The 18,946-nt window shown below is 58.0% G+C and overlaps 1 protein-coding gene across 3 annotated transcripts; it reads right to left on the bottom strand.

The window, feature by feature from the left end:
* Positions 1–1,283: 1,283 nt before the first annotated feature.
* LIF (LIF interleukin 6 family cytokine) lies at positions 1,284–18,062 on the bottom strand. 3 transcript variants are annotated; one of them, XM_047828739.1, is made up of 4 exons: positions 17,943–18,062; positions 7,606–7,725; positions 5,633–5,811; positions 1,284–4,899 (listed from the first exon to the last, which is right to left on the bottom strand). In XM_047828739.1, the coding sequence occupies exons 2-4, from the start codon at positions 7,622–7,624 to the stop codon at positions 4,489–4,491; spliced, it is 609 nt and encodes a 202-aa protein (XP_047684695.1). In that variant the 5' UTR covers positions 7,625–7,725; positions 17,943–18,062; the 3' UTR covers positions 1,284–4,488. The 3 variants fall into 3 exon arrangements, with proteins under 3 accessions (XP_047684695.1, XP_047684697.1, XP_047684696.1); XM_047828741.1 differs by lacking the exon at positions 17,943–18,062 and adding an exon at positions 16,212–16,259; XM_047828740.1 differs by lacking the exon at positions 17,943–18,062 and adding an exon at positions 9,967–10,243.
* Between the last annotated feature and the right edge of the window lie 884 nt (positions 18,063–18,946).

Genomic DNA, 18,946 nt, shown 5'->3' with positions numbered 1-18,946 from the left:
GAGGAGTGAGAAAAGGAAGGACTGCAAGGTGGCCTTTCTCAGACTTGGATAGCCACACAAATCCCCTGGGATCTTGTTAAAAGGCAGATTTCTATTCAGCAGGTCTGGGGTGGGGGTGGAAGCAAGATTCGGCGTTCCTGATCAGCTCTCAGGTGAGGCCAGCGTTGCCCAGTGTCGTGGGTCAAGGCCCCTCTTTGCACAGACAGCAGGGAGGACCACCGACTGAGCCCCCTGCTGACACCCAGTGCAGTGAGTGCTCTCTCCACCTTGGCCTCTGGCACCTTCTATGTGCCTCTTTCATCATTCACATCCTCCCGGATGTGCTCAGTCATTGTCCCCACTGGCCCTTGAGCTTCCAGAAGTCCTGGACTGTATCCTATTCACCTTTGGAACCCAACACAGGACCTGACGCTTATAAACGCTCATGAAAGAGCAAGCAGGTGACTCTCAGAAAAACTGCCCAGATCCTCAAATGAATCTCAGCTAGGGGAGCCCCAAGACCCAAACCCCAGAGCCTCTATGTCTATGGCTATCTGGTCCCAACCTCCCTTACTCCCCAAGGAAGGAGTCCCAGGAGGCTAGGAAGAAGGTTGCAGTGGAAGGAGGTCCCCACATGTGAAACAGACAGAGGGACAGGACAGCAGCATTCATTATGGGAGGGCTGCTTAAGCCTAGAAGAGCTGGACAGAAAACCCCCGTCCCGGCCCCAGCATCCTGCACAATTCTGGACAGGACCCTTACTTAGATTTCCTGCTCCAAAGTCATTCATGCCTACGCCCTTTAGCTCCCCTTGGATGGTCACTGGGCCATTCCTTGAGGACAGCAGCTGGAATTTTCTAGATCCCTGAAGTTCCATGTAGCAGAAAGAGCATGAGATTTGGAGCTCAGGGGTGGTGCTAAACACTCTGCCAACAGGACCCCTGGCAAGTGGCTTTATCTGTCTGAGCCTCAGTTTCTCTCTCTGTTAAATGGCTCTTAGAGACTCATGGGGCTACAGTGAGAGGGCTGGGGCCTTTCTGGGCAACACTTCAGGGTCTGGAACCCACCCACCTTGTTCCACCTGTGCCTGTTCTGCCCACCACCCCCATGCACCCATGCCAGCACCCTAACCCCTCTTCCCAACCGCCTGCCCTTTGTCGAGCAGAACTCCACTCAGTTGGGTGGAGAGACAGTCTCGGCCCCTCCAGCCCCATCTTCCCACATCAATACAGTCTGGAGAGCTTGCCAAGAGCAGATTCTTTATTAATTTCTCTTTTTTCTTAAAAAAAAAAGTATTCCTTCAGTATAAAAAAATAAATATTTTAAATATGACATTGAATAAATAAAAATAATCTGTCAGTATGAAACATTCCCACAGGGTACATTCATCAAAGAGGAATTTGTCCCGCAAGGCCAAGTCCTGTCCAGTAGAAAGGAAGGAGGGAAACACGGAGGGACAAACGGAGCCAGCAGTGCGAATGGGAGAGATGTCCAGGTACTGGAATCGAGGTTGGGGGGTGGGGGTGATCTAAAAGGACCTCTGTACCATCTGAAGGGAAATTCTCACTTGATTCCAGCCTCCAACCCCACATGCCATGTCTATTCTGGAGAGTCAGCAAGGTGGGGTGGGATTGCTTCAGGAGGAAGGAGTTGGGGGAGTCCCCAAAGAGGGGCAAGGGAGGGAAGAGGAGAGACAAATAAACCAGCGGTGCTCTTTTTGCTTAAAATGTTTTTAAATAAATAAAGTCCCCAATATTCCTTTGTCCATAAATTACAAAATGACTGTCCTACCCCCTCCTCTGCTGACAGCCTCTCCCTTCTCCTCTTGACCCAGGATGCAGGTGTGGGTCCACACCAGCAGATGAAAAACGAGGAAAAGGACAGCTTCCTGCCCTGCAAAGCTTTTTCCACACAGAAGCTCCATAATTCCAGGATGCTGTGCAAAGTGGTCTTCTGGATTGGTTCTAGAAAGAGAGCTGAGGATGGGGGCTGAGGGGCAGGGCAGGAAATAGGGGCAGGAAGGGCAGAGGCAGGAAGAGGGAGGCAGAGGGTCTGTGTTGGGCTCAGGGAAGGAGATCCCCTTGGTCCCTGGGCCTCAGAGGCTGCCCAGGTGGGCTCAGCACCGGGAGTCGGTGTACTCAAGGTGATGGGATGATTAAGGACCCAGCTGGCCCCAAGCCTTCTGAGCCGTGTTCACCAAAGCGCAGGGAGGGCAGCAGGCTCAGACACTGGATGAGGGTGAGTGTGACCCAGATGAAGACAGCCTCAGAAAGAGGTTCATGGTTTCCTCTGCCACCCGCCACAAAATAGCCTTGCCAATGGGACGGACAACTCCCAACTCTGCACCCCCGCCTTGCCCCCTGCCCCAGGAGTCAGGACCCGCCTGCTGCCTTACCACCTGCCACCTGGTGTGCATGGGTAAAGTGCTCAGAGAAGACAGAGAGGTGCAAAGTGAGTGCAAAGTACCATAATCACATTGGCTGAACCACTAGGACCGCCACCCGCTTAGGGTTTGAGAAGAAGCCAGAATGCTGCTTTTAGCAGCTGCCCCAGCTCCGCACCCCCTCCCTTGCTCCCAGACTGGAGGGCGTTTCTCCACTAGCCTGGCCCCAGCACAAAGGAAAGGATCGGGTTCCCTGCCTGGGAGCCCAGACATGGGTGGGGGCGTGGGGGGAGGTGGGGCAGCAGGGACCACAGCTTCCTGGTCCTCGGCCCAGGGCCTCCCTGTTCTCCTCTCTGGAGCAGGGAGCTCCTCCCTGCACCACCCCAGCTTCCCAAGGTCCAGCCAGGCCCTCTCGTCCTTTGTGGGTGTTTGGGCCACCCGAGAAGGAGCTTCCCCACTGTGTGCAAGCATGCTGGGTACTGCATGTGGATGTTCCAGAGCCCCTCAACTGCTGGCTTAGAGGCAGCCTGGGGACAAGGAAAGAGCAGCAGAGCAGGCCACCAGGAATGCCTTACCCAGTGCTCTAGGAGCACCATTTCAACCACGAATGTTGCCCCTGATCACAATTCCAGGAGGTGCCAGAAAACACAGAGTTGAACGAGCCCCCTGGAGCCAACCAACATGGCAGCCCTGTGGAAGCCCCCTGGCCACTCCACAAACTGGCCCGGCCTGCCTTGCAGCCAGGATCCTGATACCCTCAGAGCAAGTCACATTTGGGATGGGGTATGGAGCTGGGTCCCCTGCTCCCCTCCGCCACCAAGGCTGACCAGTTTTCTCAGATCCTGACCCTCCTCTGAGCTTCACCCGTAAGGCTTATTCCGCTTGTAACATCCTTGACTTCTGGACCAGTCCCTGCTAAGGCCTGGCCCTGGCTCCTATAGGAGCCATCATATTATTTCTGTTGGGTAGGAAGCAGGGAAAGGGGAATTAACTTTGCCATTTAAAGCACCAATAAGTTAATATAAATAGGACATCATAATAAATAGACAATCATGCTGGGTCAGACACACAGCACTCTCAGCTCTCAGGCTTCTCTGAGACCCTGACCTCAGGTTCTGCTGTTCCCTTGCCCTAGGAACCAGAGATGACCTCTGGTCCCCCTCAAGTACCTTTGTGTGACATCACAGGGCCTCCCTGGGTCCCAGATGTGAGCTGCCACTCTTAACTACCTAGTCCTTCCCATCCCTTATAGACCATTGCCCAGAAGGAAGAATCTGGGTCCCCTCAGAACCTCCTCAGCTGACTTTGCCACCTGCCCACCTCCACAAACCCTACCTCCAGGTCCAGCCACCAGACCTTGGCCATCCCAGCCTTCAGGAAAGCCTGAGGGCAAGAAGGAGAGCTTGTCAAAGCTTTCCGGACCTCTCTTCCTTCCCAGGCCCGAAGGTGGCCTCTCTGCCTCCCTAGGAGCCTGAATGCCAGTGAGCTCATTCTGGAACTTTCTGCCTCATAGTCCAGTCCCTAGGCCTGAGCTCTCCAATCATGCTCAAGAGAAGGAGCATCTCAAACCAGAACTCCCTTCTCTAACTTCCACTCGCTATACTTGTAGGGGCCAAGGAGTCCTCAGGACCCCAGCTCCTCTGGCCTGCCCGAGCCCAGTCAAACCTTCCAAAACCTACATTAAGGGGCAGCAAAGGCACCAATGGCGGTCATTCTGCGGGGCTGGGAGAGTCCCCTGACCCCTGCTGTCTTGCCCCATGGTCAGGGTCACCATGGACAACTTGTACAGTTTTCTCACAAAGTCCCTGGCCAGGGGACAAGTGGGGACAGAGGTCCAGCCCATAATCCCCTGACCAGCCCGACACCCTAGTGCCTGGCTGCAGTCTCCCAGAGGAAGGGGTGCCTTCTTCTAATTGGCGCTGTAGATAGGCCCTGCCTTTGGGTGTTTTGATTCTGCTCGGCTTCATCACAGCCCACCTAGAGGGGAATGGACTGGCCAGAAACCCCTCGGGGTCTGCCAGCAGTCCCCACTTGGGTCTGGCGATGCTCTGGGCCCTGGCCACAGTTTGACAGCTGCCTGAGCCTAAGATCTCAGGTCACTCACTGCATGCTTCAAGACCTCCTGTCTAGAAGGCCTGGGCCACCACAGCAATGACCTGTTTATACTTCCCCAGGAGCTGACAGCCCAGCTTCTTCTTCTGAAAGACGTCCTTGCCTGAGGTGTCAGGGCCATAGGCCACGTCCACGTGGGCCACGTGATACTTGTTACACAGGCGGCAGAGCACGTTGCTGAGGAGGCCCCGCATGATGTCTGCAGTGGCGTTCAGCTTGCTGTGGAGGCTGAGGGCATTGGGATTGAGGACCTTCTGGTCCCGGGTGATGTTGCCCAGGGAGGCACCAAGGTAAGCGATGATGCGGTACAGCTCCACTAACCGGGTCTTCTCTGTGCCGTTGGCATGGAATGGCGGGAAGTCCGTCACGTTGGGGCCGCACAGTTTGTCCAGGTTGTTGGGGAACGGCTCCCCCTGGGCCGTGTACTGAGGAGCAGAGAGGGAGAGGGGAGGTGATGTGGGGGTCAGGGACAGGTATTTCAGCCGGGCCACCAAGCCTCTGGGTGAGCTCTTGGGTCTCAGTTTCCCACCTCTGGCACAGAGAGCTGACTACTTGCCCCGTAGGCATCTTGGGATTGTTATGAGAGCCCAGAATAATTGTGGTGTGAACACACTTGGTAAAGAATCAAGGGCCACACCAGGCAAGGGATCGTCATCACCACCAGCAAGAGCATCAGGGGACTGAAAGGAAACACCACGTCCCACTTCTTGCGGGCACACCACGCACACTTGCTCTTTCAACCCACCGTCCTCCTCTTCTTCCTTGGCGGCTTTGCACCTCCAGACACCCGCAGCCCACTTTCCCAAAAGCATCTCTCTGGCCCCCCTACTTCCTCTCTGTCTCTCATCGGCCTTCTGCTCCACGTGGGGGAGGAGTCCCTAGACCATCAGGGCCCGGCCTCTCCCTTCTCCCCCAGCTCTGCCCAGGATGAACTGGGCACCTTGGGAAAGTGGCTTCCAGTCTCAGAGCCTGGGTTGGGGGTGGGGTGGGGGGCTCAGAAGCTGTGGGAGTCCGCGTGTAGTTGAACCAAGCCCTTTCCCCATTCTCTCCTTCCAGCTCCAAAAGCTCTCTTCCCTGACCAGCCCCGACAGCCCAGGTCAGTGCAGCGGCCCTCCCCCCTCCCTCCCTCCTCTCTCAGGACCTGGAAGGGGGACTTACATAGAGAATAAAGAGGGCATTGGCACTGCCATTGAGCTGCGCCAGTTGGTTCCTGATCTGGTTCATGAGGTTGCTGTGACATGGGTGGCGTGTGGCACAGGTGGCGTTGACAGGGGTGATAGGAAGGGGGCTCCCCGCCCCATGTTTCCAGTGCAGAACCAGCAGCAGGGGCACGACTCCTGGGAATAGGCAGGAAGGAGCCATGAGCAGGGGGTAGGGGGCGGGCAACGGGGCTCATGGCAGAAGATGCGCCTCATCTCCCCAGGGACACCAGTGCCCTGGCTCCCCCTCCGGCTCTCTCTTCCCTTGGTTGCTTCTGGTTTTCATGAGGTCACTGCATCTGTTTCTATGTCTCTCTCTCTCTAGCTCTGTTTCCCTCCACTTTCCCAGTTTTCCCTTCTCTTTCCTGAGAGGACACGAGCTGTTCCCACCAGCGGGGAGCTGGGTTCAGGGTGACACCAACCACCCAGCCCTTTCCCCTGAGGCCTCTTGCCCTTCTGGGTGGAAGGGACCATGCCCCAGGCCCAGCGAGTCTCAAGAAAAAGAGAGGCCCCTATCTTCCCACCTCGAAGGATGGTCCAGATTCCTGCACATTGTTTCATGCTCACTGACCCACTGTGGGCCAGGTCTCCCAGATGGGGACACCATGGGACCCTGGTGGGGGAAGGGGTGGATCTTCTGTTGACACTCTTCTATCTCTTTAAACCTGTCATTTGATTCTGACTCCCAGGGTCATTTGTCCCCTAATTTCGCCTGCCACCCTCCCCCATCTCTTCTATAGCTTTCCTTCTCCAAATGTGGCCACTCGCCTATCTAGGACCTTCAACCCCACCCCAATTCTGTAATTCTGCCCCCTCTCCAACCCCAAATCATCATTCAGAATTTCTTGTCCCCACCCCCACCCCCCACCCTGCCACCTGCTCTGCACAGCTCCTGCCTCCATGCCATCCCCCTCTTGTCCCAGGCCCTGGGTTAGGACAAGGAAAATCCTGGGGTCCCACAGGCCCTCAGAGCCTTAGGGAGGCAAAGGAAATGGTGCAACCAGAAAAGAGAAAAGGGAAAAGGTCACAGGCAGCCAGGTTGGCGGGGGAGGAAGGAAAGTGAAAGGTGACAGGAGAGCTGGGAGCTGTCGGGGCCTGTCCTGGGTCGCCCCTCCCTCCCAAGGCGCCTGCTTCCCCTATTTACTCTCAGGTCCCTTCCGAGGGGCTTCTCCTGGTGGCCCACCAGCAGGAGCTGGGGGTCTGCAGACCAGTGAGGCTGGAGAACCGGTGAGGCTGGGGTGAAGGGGGGGTGCTGGAGCGCCTCAGGGATCTCCCCTGCTGGGACAGTGGCAGCCTCAAGTTCACTTCTCCTGGGTCCCTTGTTCCTCCCAACATCCCCAGGCAGCTCTGAGGCCCCCGGAATGGTCGGGGCCCCCCCACACCCCCGGCTCACCTAGCAAAGACCACAGCTTTCCAGGTACTAGCAGATGGAGGCGGCACCTGCTTCCGTCCCCGCCGGAGTTTGCAAGCTGCTCGGCGGCGGGTGCCCCTCCCTGGGAGCAGCCCGGGACGCGGTTGGAAAAGAGAAAGCGGAAAGACAGAAAGAAAGAAAGAGGGAGGGTGAATCGGGAGAAAGCGGAGCGGGAAGAGCAGCAAGGGAGAGTGGCAGGAACAAGGAGGAGGAGGAGGAGGAGGAGGAGGAGGAAGCGGAGGAGGTGGAGGAGGAGCAGGAGGAAGGCTTCGGCAGCCCCCTCCGTTGCCCGCCAACCTGCTGGCCCCCCGGGCAGGCTGGGCGCGCGGTGCCGGGACCATGTGTCTGCGCTCGCTCCCGGCCGCCACCCAGCGCCTCCGGCAGCCCGGGCCGGTTGCACGGGTGCCCCGAGCCCATGTGTCTGAGGCGGGTGGGTGTCCCGTTCGCGATCGCCAAGTGCCCCAAGCTGCCGCAGCACCGGCAGTGGGGCGCGGAAGCCGGTGCGGGGCGGGTGGATTTACCTGCCGCCAAGACCTTCATTATGGGCTGGACTCCAGAGGGCCTTGGAGGAGACCTTAGATGCCGGCAGTTTTCAGAGATTCATGCTCAACGGGGAATTTGCCTGATTTATATACTGGAGCCTGTGTTGTAAGACAGAGAGAGAAACAGCTATATTTAGCAGGGATCCCCGTCCAGGAAGTTGTTTGAGGTGCATCATAGGAAATTATGAATGGAAGAAAGTGAGAGTTGAGGGGGGGGGGAGTGAAGGGGGAGGGTGGAGAGAGCAGACTTTTTCCCTCTTCTAAGAATTTGATTGATAAAATTATAATGAACTCTTCTACAAAACAGCCTGTGGTTTTCCTGAATGGCTCGCCCTAGGAGTTGTTTGAAGTTGGAGAGGGCAAGGAGGGTCCCCAGGCCGAGTCATCGGGGTCCCCGTGGCTGTAGGTGCTCCAGACAGCCCTGACTCACCTGGGTTTGAGGAGGTGGCTTGACCATAGGCAAGCAGATGGAGGCTGGCACCTGTGGCCCCCTGATCAAGGGATTTTGGGGGCAGTGGGGAGGAGGCAGGCTGGGGCTTGGCTGAGAAGGAGGCTCCAGGAAGAGGGGCTGGGGCCCTGCTTGGACTTTAGACAGTAATAAAGCAGAACTGAACGTGGGCACCTCAGAGGTAGCCTCCTCCAACCTGCCCATTGCCACTGGGCAAAATGGGGCTCCAAAGGCAACAGGTTGCCCAGAGTTCCACAGGGTCAGACCTCCTGACCACCATGAGCAAGCCTGCATTGCTGACCGCAGGTACCTGTGAGGCTGGGCAAGGGCTGGGAAGATGGGGAGGGGAGAGGTTGCTGTGACTTAGTAGTTCCTTGGGGGCAGCCTGAGAAACTTCTGGGAAGGTGTTGTGTGTCTGGGGTTTACCTAAACTCTGCAACCCCAGCTTGCCCTTCAGGGGAAGGTGGTCCAGTGTTTCCATTCTGGAGGGACACCTGAAGCAGAGACCAAGGTTTCTTCCTCAGGATGCTGAGGGCTGGCCGGGGACGAGAGAAATAGATTGCCCCTCAAAACCTGCCTTGGAAGCCCCTTGGGGCTCAGCCTCAGAGAATAACGGTGGCCCTCAAAAGGTGCCTCTAAGGTGTCTGTAAGGCAGGGTCACAAATTCTGGTGTCTATCGTGGCCAGTTAGATTTGTAAATGAGTGAGGAGAGGCAGGAAGGAATGGTGGGGACCAGGGCAAAATGAGCACAGGGACAGCTCCCCCCAAAAAGCATTTCCAAAAGATGATGTGAGTGAATGCTGGCCAGAGAACACACATCTGGCACCACACTGTCCCCCCAAGTGGTCAGGGGCACCCTTTGTCCCAGGAGATGTCTCATTCCCCTAGGGCCGGCCTGACCCCAACCAGAAAACAATGTGGGAGAGTTGGTTTTCCAAGACCAGGGAGACGCACAGCCTTTCCCTGACCCCTAGCACCCCGTACTCACCCCCTCACCCATCCCCCATGCATGCCCCCAGCTCCTGCCTCTTGCCACATCCCGGACCTGCCCAGCCACGCGTTCCTCCCTCATCATGCCAGGACGAGCCCTCGTGCCTGCTGCGGTCGGTCCCCCTGCCCCCACACACACCCTGCCCTCTCCAGGCTCACTTCCCTCATGCTCTCCCAGCAGGGCCTGGGATGTGGGGTGATAAAACTGCCCATCCCAGCTGGCACTTCCCAGCAGGAAGGAGGCTGGTAGAGTCCAGAGTGGCTCTCCTTCCTCTTCCCTACCTTCCCCCTGGTCTCTTCCTTGGAGGGCCATAGAAGACCCCACCTGGCACTTGCTCCTCCCATGCACCTACTGTGGGGTGGGCATAGGCCCCCAGGAGGCCCACCTACCCCAGCCTAGCTCGGATGACCCCAACGGCACTCCTCTACTCTCCTGCATGAGGGCCCGACATGAACACAGAGCACATCAACATGAATGCTGCATCAGCCTCCAGTCCTAATGCCACATCTCCTGGACCCCTGTCACCTGACTCAGCCTGGTGCTTCTGATGTGGACCCCAAATCCATTTGACCAAGGCCCCACCGTGGCCCCATCTATGGATCCCCTTGTTCCCCTACCTGAGACTCTCACTAGGTGCCCTGATTTTCCTAGAGGCTGCGACCCTGTGCTGCCACTCTCCTGCCCCTGTCTCTTCCCTGCATCCTTTTGAGTGGACTTCCGGGTCCTCGTACTGTCTTCTGGCTCCCCAGGTCCCACGCCAGCCCGACAATCCACCCCCAGTCACCATGTAATCTCAGCCCCACCCCACAGGAAACAGGAAGTGGGGGCAGAGTCTAGAAGATATTTAACTCCCTCCCCAACCGGCCCCCTTCCCATGCCTCAGTTTCCCCTCTCACGGTACCTGACTTGGTCCATGCTCCCCAAGAGCTGTGGGCCCCTTGGCACCCCAGGCCCAGCCTCCCTTTCCTGTCCATGTCCAGGCACCACCTGCACCGGCCTCTGGGGGGAAGCTTGGGCAGGGTCTTGGAGCCGCCAGGCTGTGAGCTGCCTGCAACGTGGCCTCGGTCCCCAGGAATCGGCCGCCCAGACCGCGCTCCAGGCCAGCTTTGGTCTCCTGGAGTTTGTTTTCTTCCCTCCCTCTCTACGCTGTGTGTGCGTGTGTGTGTGTGTGTGTGTGTGTGTGTGTGTGTGTTTTCCCCTCGGCTTCCTCACGGAAGGCATCCTCCCTTCTTGGCTGCATGCTCCCAGGGTCGTGACCCCAGGCCCCACCCTGGAGTGGCAGCCCCAGCTCAGCCCCTTCCAGCTGTGACTTCATCCCCAGCCTGTCCTGCTCCTGCACCCTGGCCTGCTGGGGATTTGACCTGCCTCAGAGTGAGGGGGACAGGAAGGGTCCACATGGGACCCTTCTCTGCCTGGGCAGGGCACTGCCAGGTCAGGGCCCCAGGGTGCTGTCTCCAGGTGGCTGTGCCAGCCACTTGCTCGTCTCCTCTCCAGGAAGTAAGCCCATGTGTCGACCTTCCCTGGGCCCCTCAGGTCTCTTTCTGTCCAACACAGTCTGCTGCATGTGGCCATCCAGGCCTCCTTTTCTGCTGATTCTTACCCTCCATCCATAAGCCTCTCCTAGAAAGTCACAAGTGTTTTATTTTTCAGATGGGGAAACTGAGGCTTGGAGAAGTCAAGGCACTTGCCCAGGGCCATGCAGAGACAATACAGCAGGGTCTGGAACCCAGGCCTCTGGCTTGCAGGCCACGGTGATACCAGAAGCACCTCCCACTCTGAGGAAAGCAAAGGTTGATGAGGAACACATAGGCCACTTCTTCCAGGATGTCTCCCCTGCACACGGCCCAGACCGGCTCGAGTCTGCCTCATCCTGCCTGCTCTCCTTTCAAGTGGAGACAAGTCTTATTCCTTGCTCTTCGAGGGCTTGGATGGGGTCTGGTACTCATTTGTACTCTTGACAGCATCTGGCTTAGGGTTACACCAGAATAGATGCTAAGTAGCTTTTAAATGCATTTCACAATTTCCAAAAGCTCTCTGTGCCAAATGTCTCGTGGAGAGACGTTGTGGAGCTTGGTGGTTTGAAGCGTGGACTTTGGCCTCAGTCAGAGCCGGGTTGGAGGTTTGGCTTTGCCAGTTATGAGCTGGGTGACTTTGGAGAAGTGAGCACCCTGGGGCCTCAGTTTCTCCATCAATAAAATGGGAATAATGGTACCTACTCTGTGGGTTCGCCGTGAGGTGTCAGGGCTCAGCATAGTTCTGGGCACCCAGCAAGCCCTCTATACGTCAGCATTGATTCCTACCAGGTGAGGATCCTTACCTCACCCGTAAGGTAGGGGGTTTTGTCCCCATTTTACAAATGAGGAAAGTGGGCACACTCCAGGGCTGAGGGAGAAAAGTTGAGAGGATAATGGAGGCAGGACACCCTTACAGACCCTTGAGGGACACCCCGGGGAGATCAGACAGCTTACATGGGGGGGGGGGGGATGGCATGGCAGTCCGCTTACTCCCCCCTTGTCCCCTCCTGGCCCCTGACCACCCCCACCCCAGGCCTGAGCTGAGGACAGCAGCTGACCCTGGGCTCACCGCCCCCAGGAACTGATTCACCCCCAGGCCCCATCTGAGAAGGAAGGAGACATAGCTCAGCTCAGAGGGGCTTGAATCACCAGCCGCCCCCTGCGGAGCCCCAGGGGGGGGGATGTGGGGGCGGGGGCCAGCCCCCTGCCTGTCTGTCTGTCTCTTTCCTGGGCCTCGGGGCACTTAGGGGAGAGGGCAGTGTGGCAGTGGCCATCGGCAGGGGGGTGGCTGGGAGGTACCCTCACAGTCAGGCATCCTGTGTGGGCAGCCAGTAGCGGTTACTCACCAGGTAAGCAGCTCTCTGGGCATCGGGGAATTCCCCAAGACCAGTGACCCAGAAACAGTGCTCCGGGCAACCCCCACTGCCCAGGCCAGCCCCCTCCTTCCTTCACCATCCCCTCCCCTGTGCCCAGCTAAGATCTCAGTTCTCTGAAAAACCAACCTGCAGCTGCTCTTAGCCACCAGCTTTGCCCAGCCCCGTGCCTTGATGTTCCCACTTGGGAAATGAGCTCAGGGGAATCAGATGGGCCCCGGGGAGGAAGGTGGGGGTCAGAGGCTGTGGTCCAGGACTAGGGCAAGTGAGGGGCAGCCAGAGTAGACAGGAGCAGCTCAGGAATTCCTGGCACAGCGCTGGAAGTTGGGTGTCCTGTCCAAAAAGGGAAAAGCACCTCATTATTCAACACTTGAGAAGTGAAAGTGTAGCTACACCTGTGGCCCCAGCCGGCAGCCCGCAGTACCACGAAACCATCCACATGCCCTTGTGGACTTTCCTGTGGCCCAGGGCCCCGTCTTGCAAGTCAAGCTCGGGCCAGCCAGGACTATGCTGGTGGTGGTGCCCATGGGTAAAGGTGTGGCTTAGAGCCAGGCAAACCTGGGTTCAAATCCTGCCCACACCACCTACCAGCTGTGTGACCTGGGGCAACCGGCTTCCTTTCTCTGAGCTGTGATTTTCCCTCTGGAAGTAGGGAATCCTATAATGCTGTCATGAGGATGTTAAGTGGGAAACACAGATAAAGTGCCTAACACGTGACGGTCATTCTAACCAGAGATCTGAGTGGTCACAGGAGGGGCTCAAACCCCAGCTTGAGTCAGGGGTTTGGGTCAGAGAGTTAGGCCAGAGAGGGCCCCTGGGTCAGTACACAGAGCATGGCGTGGGTCCTGGGGGGACAGGCAGCTTTCCAGAACCTCAGCAGGGAATAAGTAATACTTCCCACCTCAGCATTCTAGAGAGCCCAGCTGTTGTTAGGACTCTTGAGGCCCAGGCTCTGGGCATATAGTCTGCTCTTTCTCACCCTCACCCCATCACATCTCTGGCAGGGACCAACTATACCCCTCAGGGCCAAGCACAGGCCCGAAGCCATCCTGGCCTGCTTCCAACTGCCGCCATCATCATCCGGACATTTCCCGACTGGTTCTGCGTCAGGAATCACCCCCCTGGAGGTGAATCAGAGTGACTGAATTTTTTCTTCAATTCTGATAAAAGTTGCAAGGGAAGCAGCAGCCCACAGAGCCCTGATCCCATCACCAGCAGGGTCAGGAGCCTGCCTCCAAGGCCCATGTTGTTGCAGGAAGTCTGGTTCCACTCCGGGGTCTGCCCTCAGCATCTCCATCTTTAGAATGGGTTGCTCACCTCTCTCTTCATTCATCAGCATACCCTCTGTAAGCACTTTGCCCTCCTCCGGGCTCTCCCTGAGTCTGTAACTAGCTCGAGACTGTAGCAGGAACGTGTCGAGAGCAATACTTTCTATCATGCTATAGGTTTCAGTGGCCTCTTAACAGCCCATGGATTCAATTTGGAGGGCTTGCCGCAGCGCTTTCAAAACGGAAATCGAATGGCAAAATCATCGGGCATCGCCCGGAGCGAGGGCAAGCACCGTTCCACAAAACTTTTTTTCCCGTTGTCTGTATGTGTCAGCGTGCGCATCATCTTCTGGTTGCAAGGTGCAATGTGTTTCTAACTGTGGGTCGCGGTCAACAACGTTTGTAAGCCACTGGTATCGATGATGAAAGCCAGGCCCTGAGGGGCTGAGGAGTGACTTGCTCAAGGTCGCTCAGCGGTTGGCAGCATGGGACTCATGACTTCTATGTCATCCGCCATCCCTTCCAGCTCAGGAATGGACGGGAAGCGCTGCAGGCGGGGCGGGGCGGGGCGGGTGCTCCTGGTGTGGGGTGGAGGCCTGTCATCACCTTGTGTGGGACAAAGGCCCTCCTGGGCCCCAACCTCCCACTGTCCACTCCCTTCCGTAGCCTCAGACCCCCAGCTCCCCACCCCAACCTGCCCCACCTGGGTGGGGTGAGGACAGTCATAGGCCTTTCCTCACTCATCCACAGGAGCCCTTCATCCTCACCAAAGGCGGTGGCTGGAGCAGGGTAGCCTACAACCCAGAGGCTAAATCCGTGTCTGGGAGTGCCTGCCGGGCATCCCATGGGTCTGTCTGTCTGGGTCTAAATGGGCACTCCAACGTGAGTGTAGCGAGGGCCTTTGTGTGTCTGCACATCTGTGTTCAGCCATGTCTGACCCTATAAATGTGCACGCGTGTGCCTGTGCTGGTCTGTTTGCTTGTGGGAGAGAGCTGAAGCATGCACATCTCCAGCTGACCTTGTGAGTCCTCTGTGTAACTGTGTGGATGTGTAAGTGACTGTGTGCGTGAATCCTGTACACGTATGCATCTGACCTTGTGTCTGTGTGAGTCTGTGCGTGGCAGGGGGTCTCTGGTCACAAGCGAGGAGGCATGACCATGTGCGTGTGTGTGTGTGTGTGTGTCCTGAGTGTGTCTCCAAAATCCCTACCCCTCACCCTCCAGCTCCCGCCCCTGGGAACCGTGTGGCAGCCTCACGTCACGGGGGCCACCAGCAGCTGGTTTCCTCCCCACCCCGCCCCAGGCCCCCCCTGCCCTGGCCACCCTGACTCTTGGCACAGGGACAAAGCTGATGTCAGAGTTGAGCTGACAGCTTCCTTCTCCCACTGGATTTTCCAAAAGAGAGAGACCACAGCTCGGCTCCTATTAAATAATCATGGGGCCGGGGGTGGGGGGGGAGGGTGGGGGGAGGAGGATGTTTCACTCAATGATTTCCTGAACTCAGAGGCAATAAACAGAACAGGAAGCAGCCCTGTGGACCCACTCAGCCTGAAACTGGCCAGCCAGAGGTGGGGCCCAGGCTCCCTCCCGAGTCAAGCTCACTGGAGCCACCCAACCCGACCCCAGAGATGATGTCAGGGAGGCAGTCAGGCCCTCTCTCCAAACTGTCCTTCAGTGCCTGCAGGGACTGAGGAAATGTTCTGAGGACGGTGGGTGGGAGGTGATAAGATGGAAAGAGCAGAGTGGCCCCCTCCCAGTGGGTGGGGATGATGGAGGGAACGAGGCCCAGTCAGGGTTGGACCATTCTCTTCCCTGGGAAGAGAAGAAAAGATGAGTTCCCTGAAGTCAGGGGAGGGACAGGACCAGGTAGGGGAGCAGCTCCTGGGGAGCAAGGAGAAGGCCAGGCCTCCCCCTGCCTCCCTCAGGCAATCTGGATATGATGCCTGTCTCCCACAAACCCTGCACCTGTGGGCCACTCCAGCCCTGCTTCCCACCCTTTCTGGGGCACATGGCTGGCACACTTCAAACCCCAAAGGCCACCACGGGCCTCTGTCCCAATTAACATCCCCCAAAGCAAGCATTACAAAGTGCTTCCTAAAGCCCCCTATTAACTTCAGTCCTAGTCGGCACCTCCAAAGGAGGCATTTTAATCCTGTTTCACAGACATGGAAACTGAGGCTCAGAGAGCTGAACGTTTGCCCAAGGCCACACAGAGTGTGATGGAGCCGGTTCTCCCCCACACCCCCACAGCCTCCCCACAACAGGACCCAGGATGGCAGGTGTGGCCCGCAAGCCGGGCAGGGCCCACTGGCCACAGGGGCCATGGGGGTCCCTGGAATGTGTGGTCTTGGGGGAGCCCCTCCTTCTGCTTGGGCTGGTCACTCAGCTGCTTATCAGCCACAGGACTCCATGACACAATCCTGCTCTGATCTCCTGCCCAGCAGGGCCCCTTCCACCCCGGCCCCACCCCAGGACCCTGTTTCCGTTTCCTCCCTTTCTGGGTGGGACCAGGCCTGCCCCGGGATCAGAGTGGGCAGTTGGGAGAGCCAGTATCCCTGCCAGCCCCTCCGCAGCCAGGAGCTTCCACGTGCACTCTGGCCAGCAGGTGGCCAGCAGGGGACCCTCACAGAAGGAGGATGGTGGCCTATAGTTCCCCATCCTTAGACTCTCTTCTGAAAGCCCACTTCTCCCAAGAGGTCTGAGGAGGAGGAGGGAACTTAGAGACCATCATGGCCTCTCTTGGCCTCGGTATCCCCACTTGTAAAGGGAAAAGTTTGGGAGGATGAGACTGAGGGGTGGGGGAGAACTAGGTGGGCTCAGCAACTGGCCAGACCTCAGGTCCAGTCATAGCTCTGACACTTAAGAGCTGTGGCCCTCAGACAGGGGCCGTCATCTCTCAGACCTCCAACATCTACAAAATGGGACGGAACATCGTCAACCCGTGAGGGTAGCAACACCCTCTGGAAGGTGGGCCTAAGTTATAGATACTAACCTAGCTGTTAAAATTCCACAGGTGGGACCCAGAGAAGGGAAGTCACTCTTCCAAGGCCACAGGCCACATAGCAAATTAGTGGCACATCCCCCAACAGCATGTGTGTGGTTTGCCTCACTTGGACTCTCAGAGTTGGGAACCCTGAGTTTTAGTCCCCTTCGGTTGTGAGAATTCCAGAAGGAAGCTTCTTGGAGTCTCAGCTTCCTCAGCTGTAAAACAGTTCTAGAGAAGGCCATCAGTCTCAAAGGATCCAGAAACGGCTTTTCAAGATGTGGACTTTGGGGTCTGGTGGTGGAGGACAGAGAAAGTCTTCCAGGTGCCCTGGAAAGCTGGGCCCGGCAAGGTTGAGAGCTAGGTCCCTGGCTCGGAGCCCTGCGTTCTCCTCCGCCCAGCCACTTAGGTCCGCTCCAAGCCGCGGGCTGCAGCGCCCCCCACTGCCCAGTCAGCAGCAGCCGCCTTGGCCACAGCACCACCAAGCCCCAGGATGGCGTTTTTCGCGCCGGTGCCTCCCCCAGGGCTGGGCAGGGCGGTAATTGGGAGGGGGGATTGAGGAAGTGGGCGGGGATGCCTGAGGCACCGAATGGAGGGTAAGCAGAGGCCCTTGGCCAAGACCGGGGAAGAGGACACACGCGTATAGGTCCTGGGCGAACCTTGGCCTGGCCCAGCACCTACGTGGGGAAGAGAAGGGGAGAGCCCCGAGTACCGGCCGCAAGGGGGCGCCAATGACCACACTCAGTGGGCTGGGGTGGGGCGGAGTGCCTGGATCCAGCTGGAGATCTGGAAGGAGGGAGTTGGGGACACCACCGCCCCTTCCCACCCACCTCGGGCCCCAGAACCACCTAGTTCACGTAGGACAGGCTCTGGGGACAATGTCCCCGCCATCCCGGAAGCTTCTCCACAGTCAGGAACTGCTGATGGCAAGATTGGGGTCCAGCCCCTTCTCAGGTTATTTGTGCCAAGGTGCCCTCTCCTCTGGTGCAAAGCTCTGCACAGACTTCAGTTGTGTTTTTCCTTTTTCCTCACCAAGCTGGTGCTTCCACAATTAGGCCCATCTTACAGAGTGAACAAAGCAGAGTGGTCGAGCCCTGTGCTTGACAAGGTCAAAAGTGTAGGAGCCGTGACCTTGACTGACCACACACCCCAGAGCCTCCAGTGAAGGACTTCGCTTTGCCCTTCTCCCCAACGCATAGGCAGGCAGGGTCCACCCCATGACCCACCACAGCCCCTTCTAAAGAGACAGGGACCCTCTGCCTGCCACATCTCCATCTGAGGAAAAACCAGGCTGCCATGGCCTCAGAACCCTCTACAGGTCTTTGGGGTAAAGGGAACTTGAGGGTCCCTTGGGAATCCAGGAATCAATACCCTGAAGAGAGGTGACCCTCTGGGATCACATAAAACCAGGATTCTGGCCTCCCCATCCAGTTCTGTCTCCTCCACTCTTCCGTGATCTTTAACCTTTAGTGACCCACAACACTTTCGAATCTAGCATCCGATCTATCCACTTTACCTCAACATCTTTGGTGAGATGGGCAGGGAATGTCTTCCCACGCCTGTTACACAGCTGGGAAGACTGAGGCTCGGAGAACTGTGCAGGCCACCAGGTACCCACCCCCCAAACACTGGAGGATTTGCTGGTGCTAAGGATAGATTTGGGGGCTGGCATCTAACCACCCCCGCCCCCCCCGCCGCCCCCCCTCCCCGCCACAGCCCTGCCCTGTGAGGGAAGCCTACCGTGGTCTGTTCTGGCGCAGGACCCTCTGGAGTCTCACAGGTGTTTTCCAGATCTTCAATGGGACACCATCGACTTCAGGGCCAGGCCTCCTCTGCTTCCCTCTCTTGCTGAATCTTCTCTGGAGACAGCTCCTCACACTGCCCCCCACTTGACTTCCCGTCAAGTGCCGCGTGGCCCTGAGGCTCCCCCCACTTCCACCCCACCCCCTGGCTGAAGGGCTGGGTGCAACAGGGGCAGAGAACCCCAGGCCCCTGGCCAGACTGTGCCCAACAGGGACAGGATCTTCAGGGTGGCCAAGGGGGAAAAGTGGGGCTGCGGCTGGGGCTGGGGAGGGGGCGACCCTGTGCCCAATGCCCCTACCCAGTGCTGCGTGGCAAGGCCGCTGGGACCTGAGTCACAACTGACTGGGCCGCACCCAGCCTGCCTGGGTGACCCAGGCCAGCATAAGGCGATGACTGAGCAGCCCTCCGCATGACCGGCCGGGGTCGGCCTTAGGTGTTTTGACTCAGACCTGCCACAAGCCGTGTGCACCAGGGCCATGCCCCTTGTCCCTGTCCCCAGAAGAGTCACAGGGCCGCAGCTGTCCCCCTGGACACAGTGCCCCCCCCAAGTCACCACACGCTTTCCGGACACCCACCTCAGAACCCCGGAGTCACCTGGCCCGTCTGGTTGGCCCTCCTCCACAGGCTCCAGGGCCCCACCTGCCCAACCCACCTCCCTGGGAGACCTTCGCCCCTCCCCGAGCCAGGGAGCAGAGCCCAGCCCTTGGGGCCGCCCCAGGAAGCAGGGAGTGGGGCTGGCCAAGTGGAAGGCCTCTCCAACGCTGACCATGGACTGTGAGCCTTGCCTCAGCATGGAAAAGGTGGTCTGTGTGCACTCTGGGTCCCAGGCCTGGTGTGGAGGGTAGGGGGTGCAGGGGGACAGGGGCGCAGAGAGAAAAGCCGTGAAGAGAGCAATAAGGAAAAAGGGAAAATGAGAGAGAGAAAATACAGAGAACGTTGCT

This window comes from Prionailurus viverrinus, chromosome D3, assembly GCF_022837055.1.
Source record: "Prionailurus viverrinus isolate Anna chromosome D3, UM_Priviv_1.0, whole genome shotgun sequence".
Classification (NCBI taxonomy): Eukaryota; Metazoa; Chordata; class Mammalia; order Carnivora; family Felidae; genus Prionailurus; species Prionailurus viverrinus.
This window is presented reverse-complemented; position numbering and strand designations above follow the sequence as displayed.

Coding starts and splice junctions, on each gene's coding strand:
- LIF (XM_047828739.1), bottom strand. Junction 4,900..5,632: donor ATGCCCTCTTTATTCTCTAT/GTAAGTCCCCCT, acceptor TCTGCTCCTCAG/TACACGGCCCAGGGGGAGCC.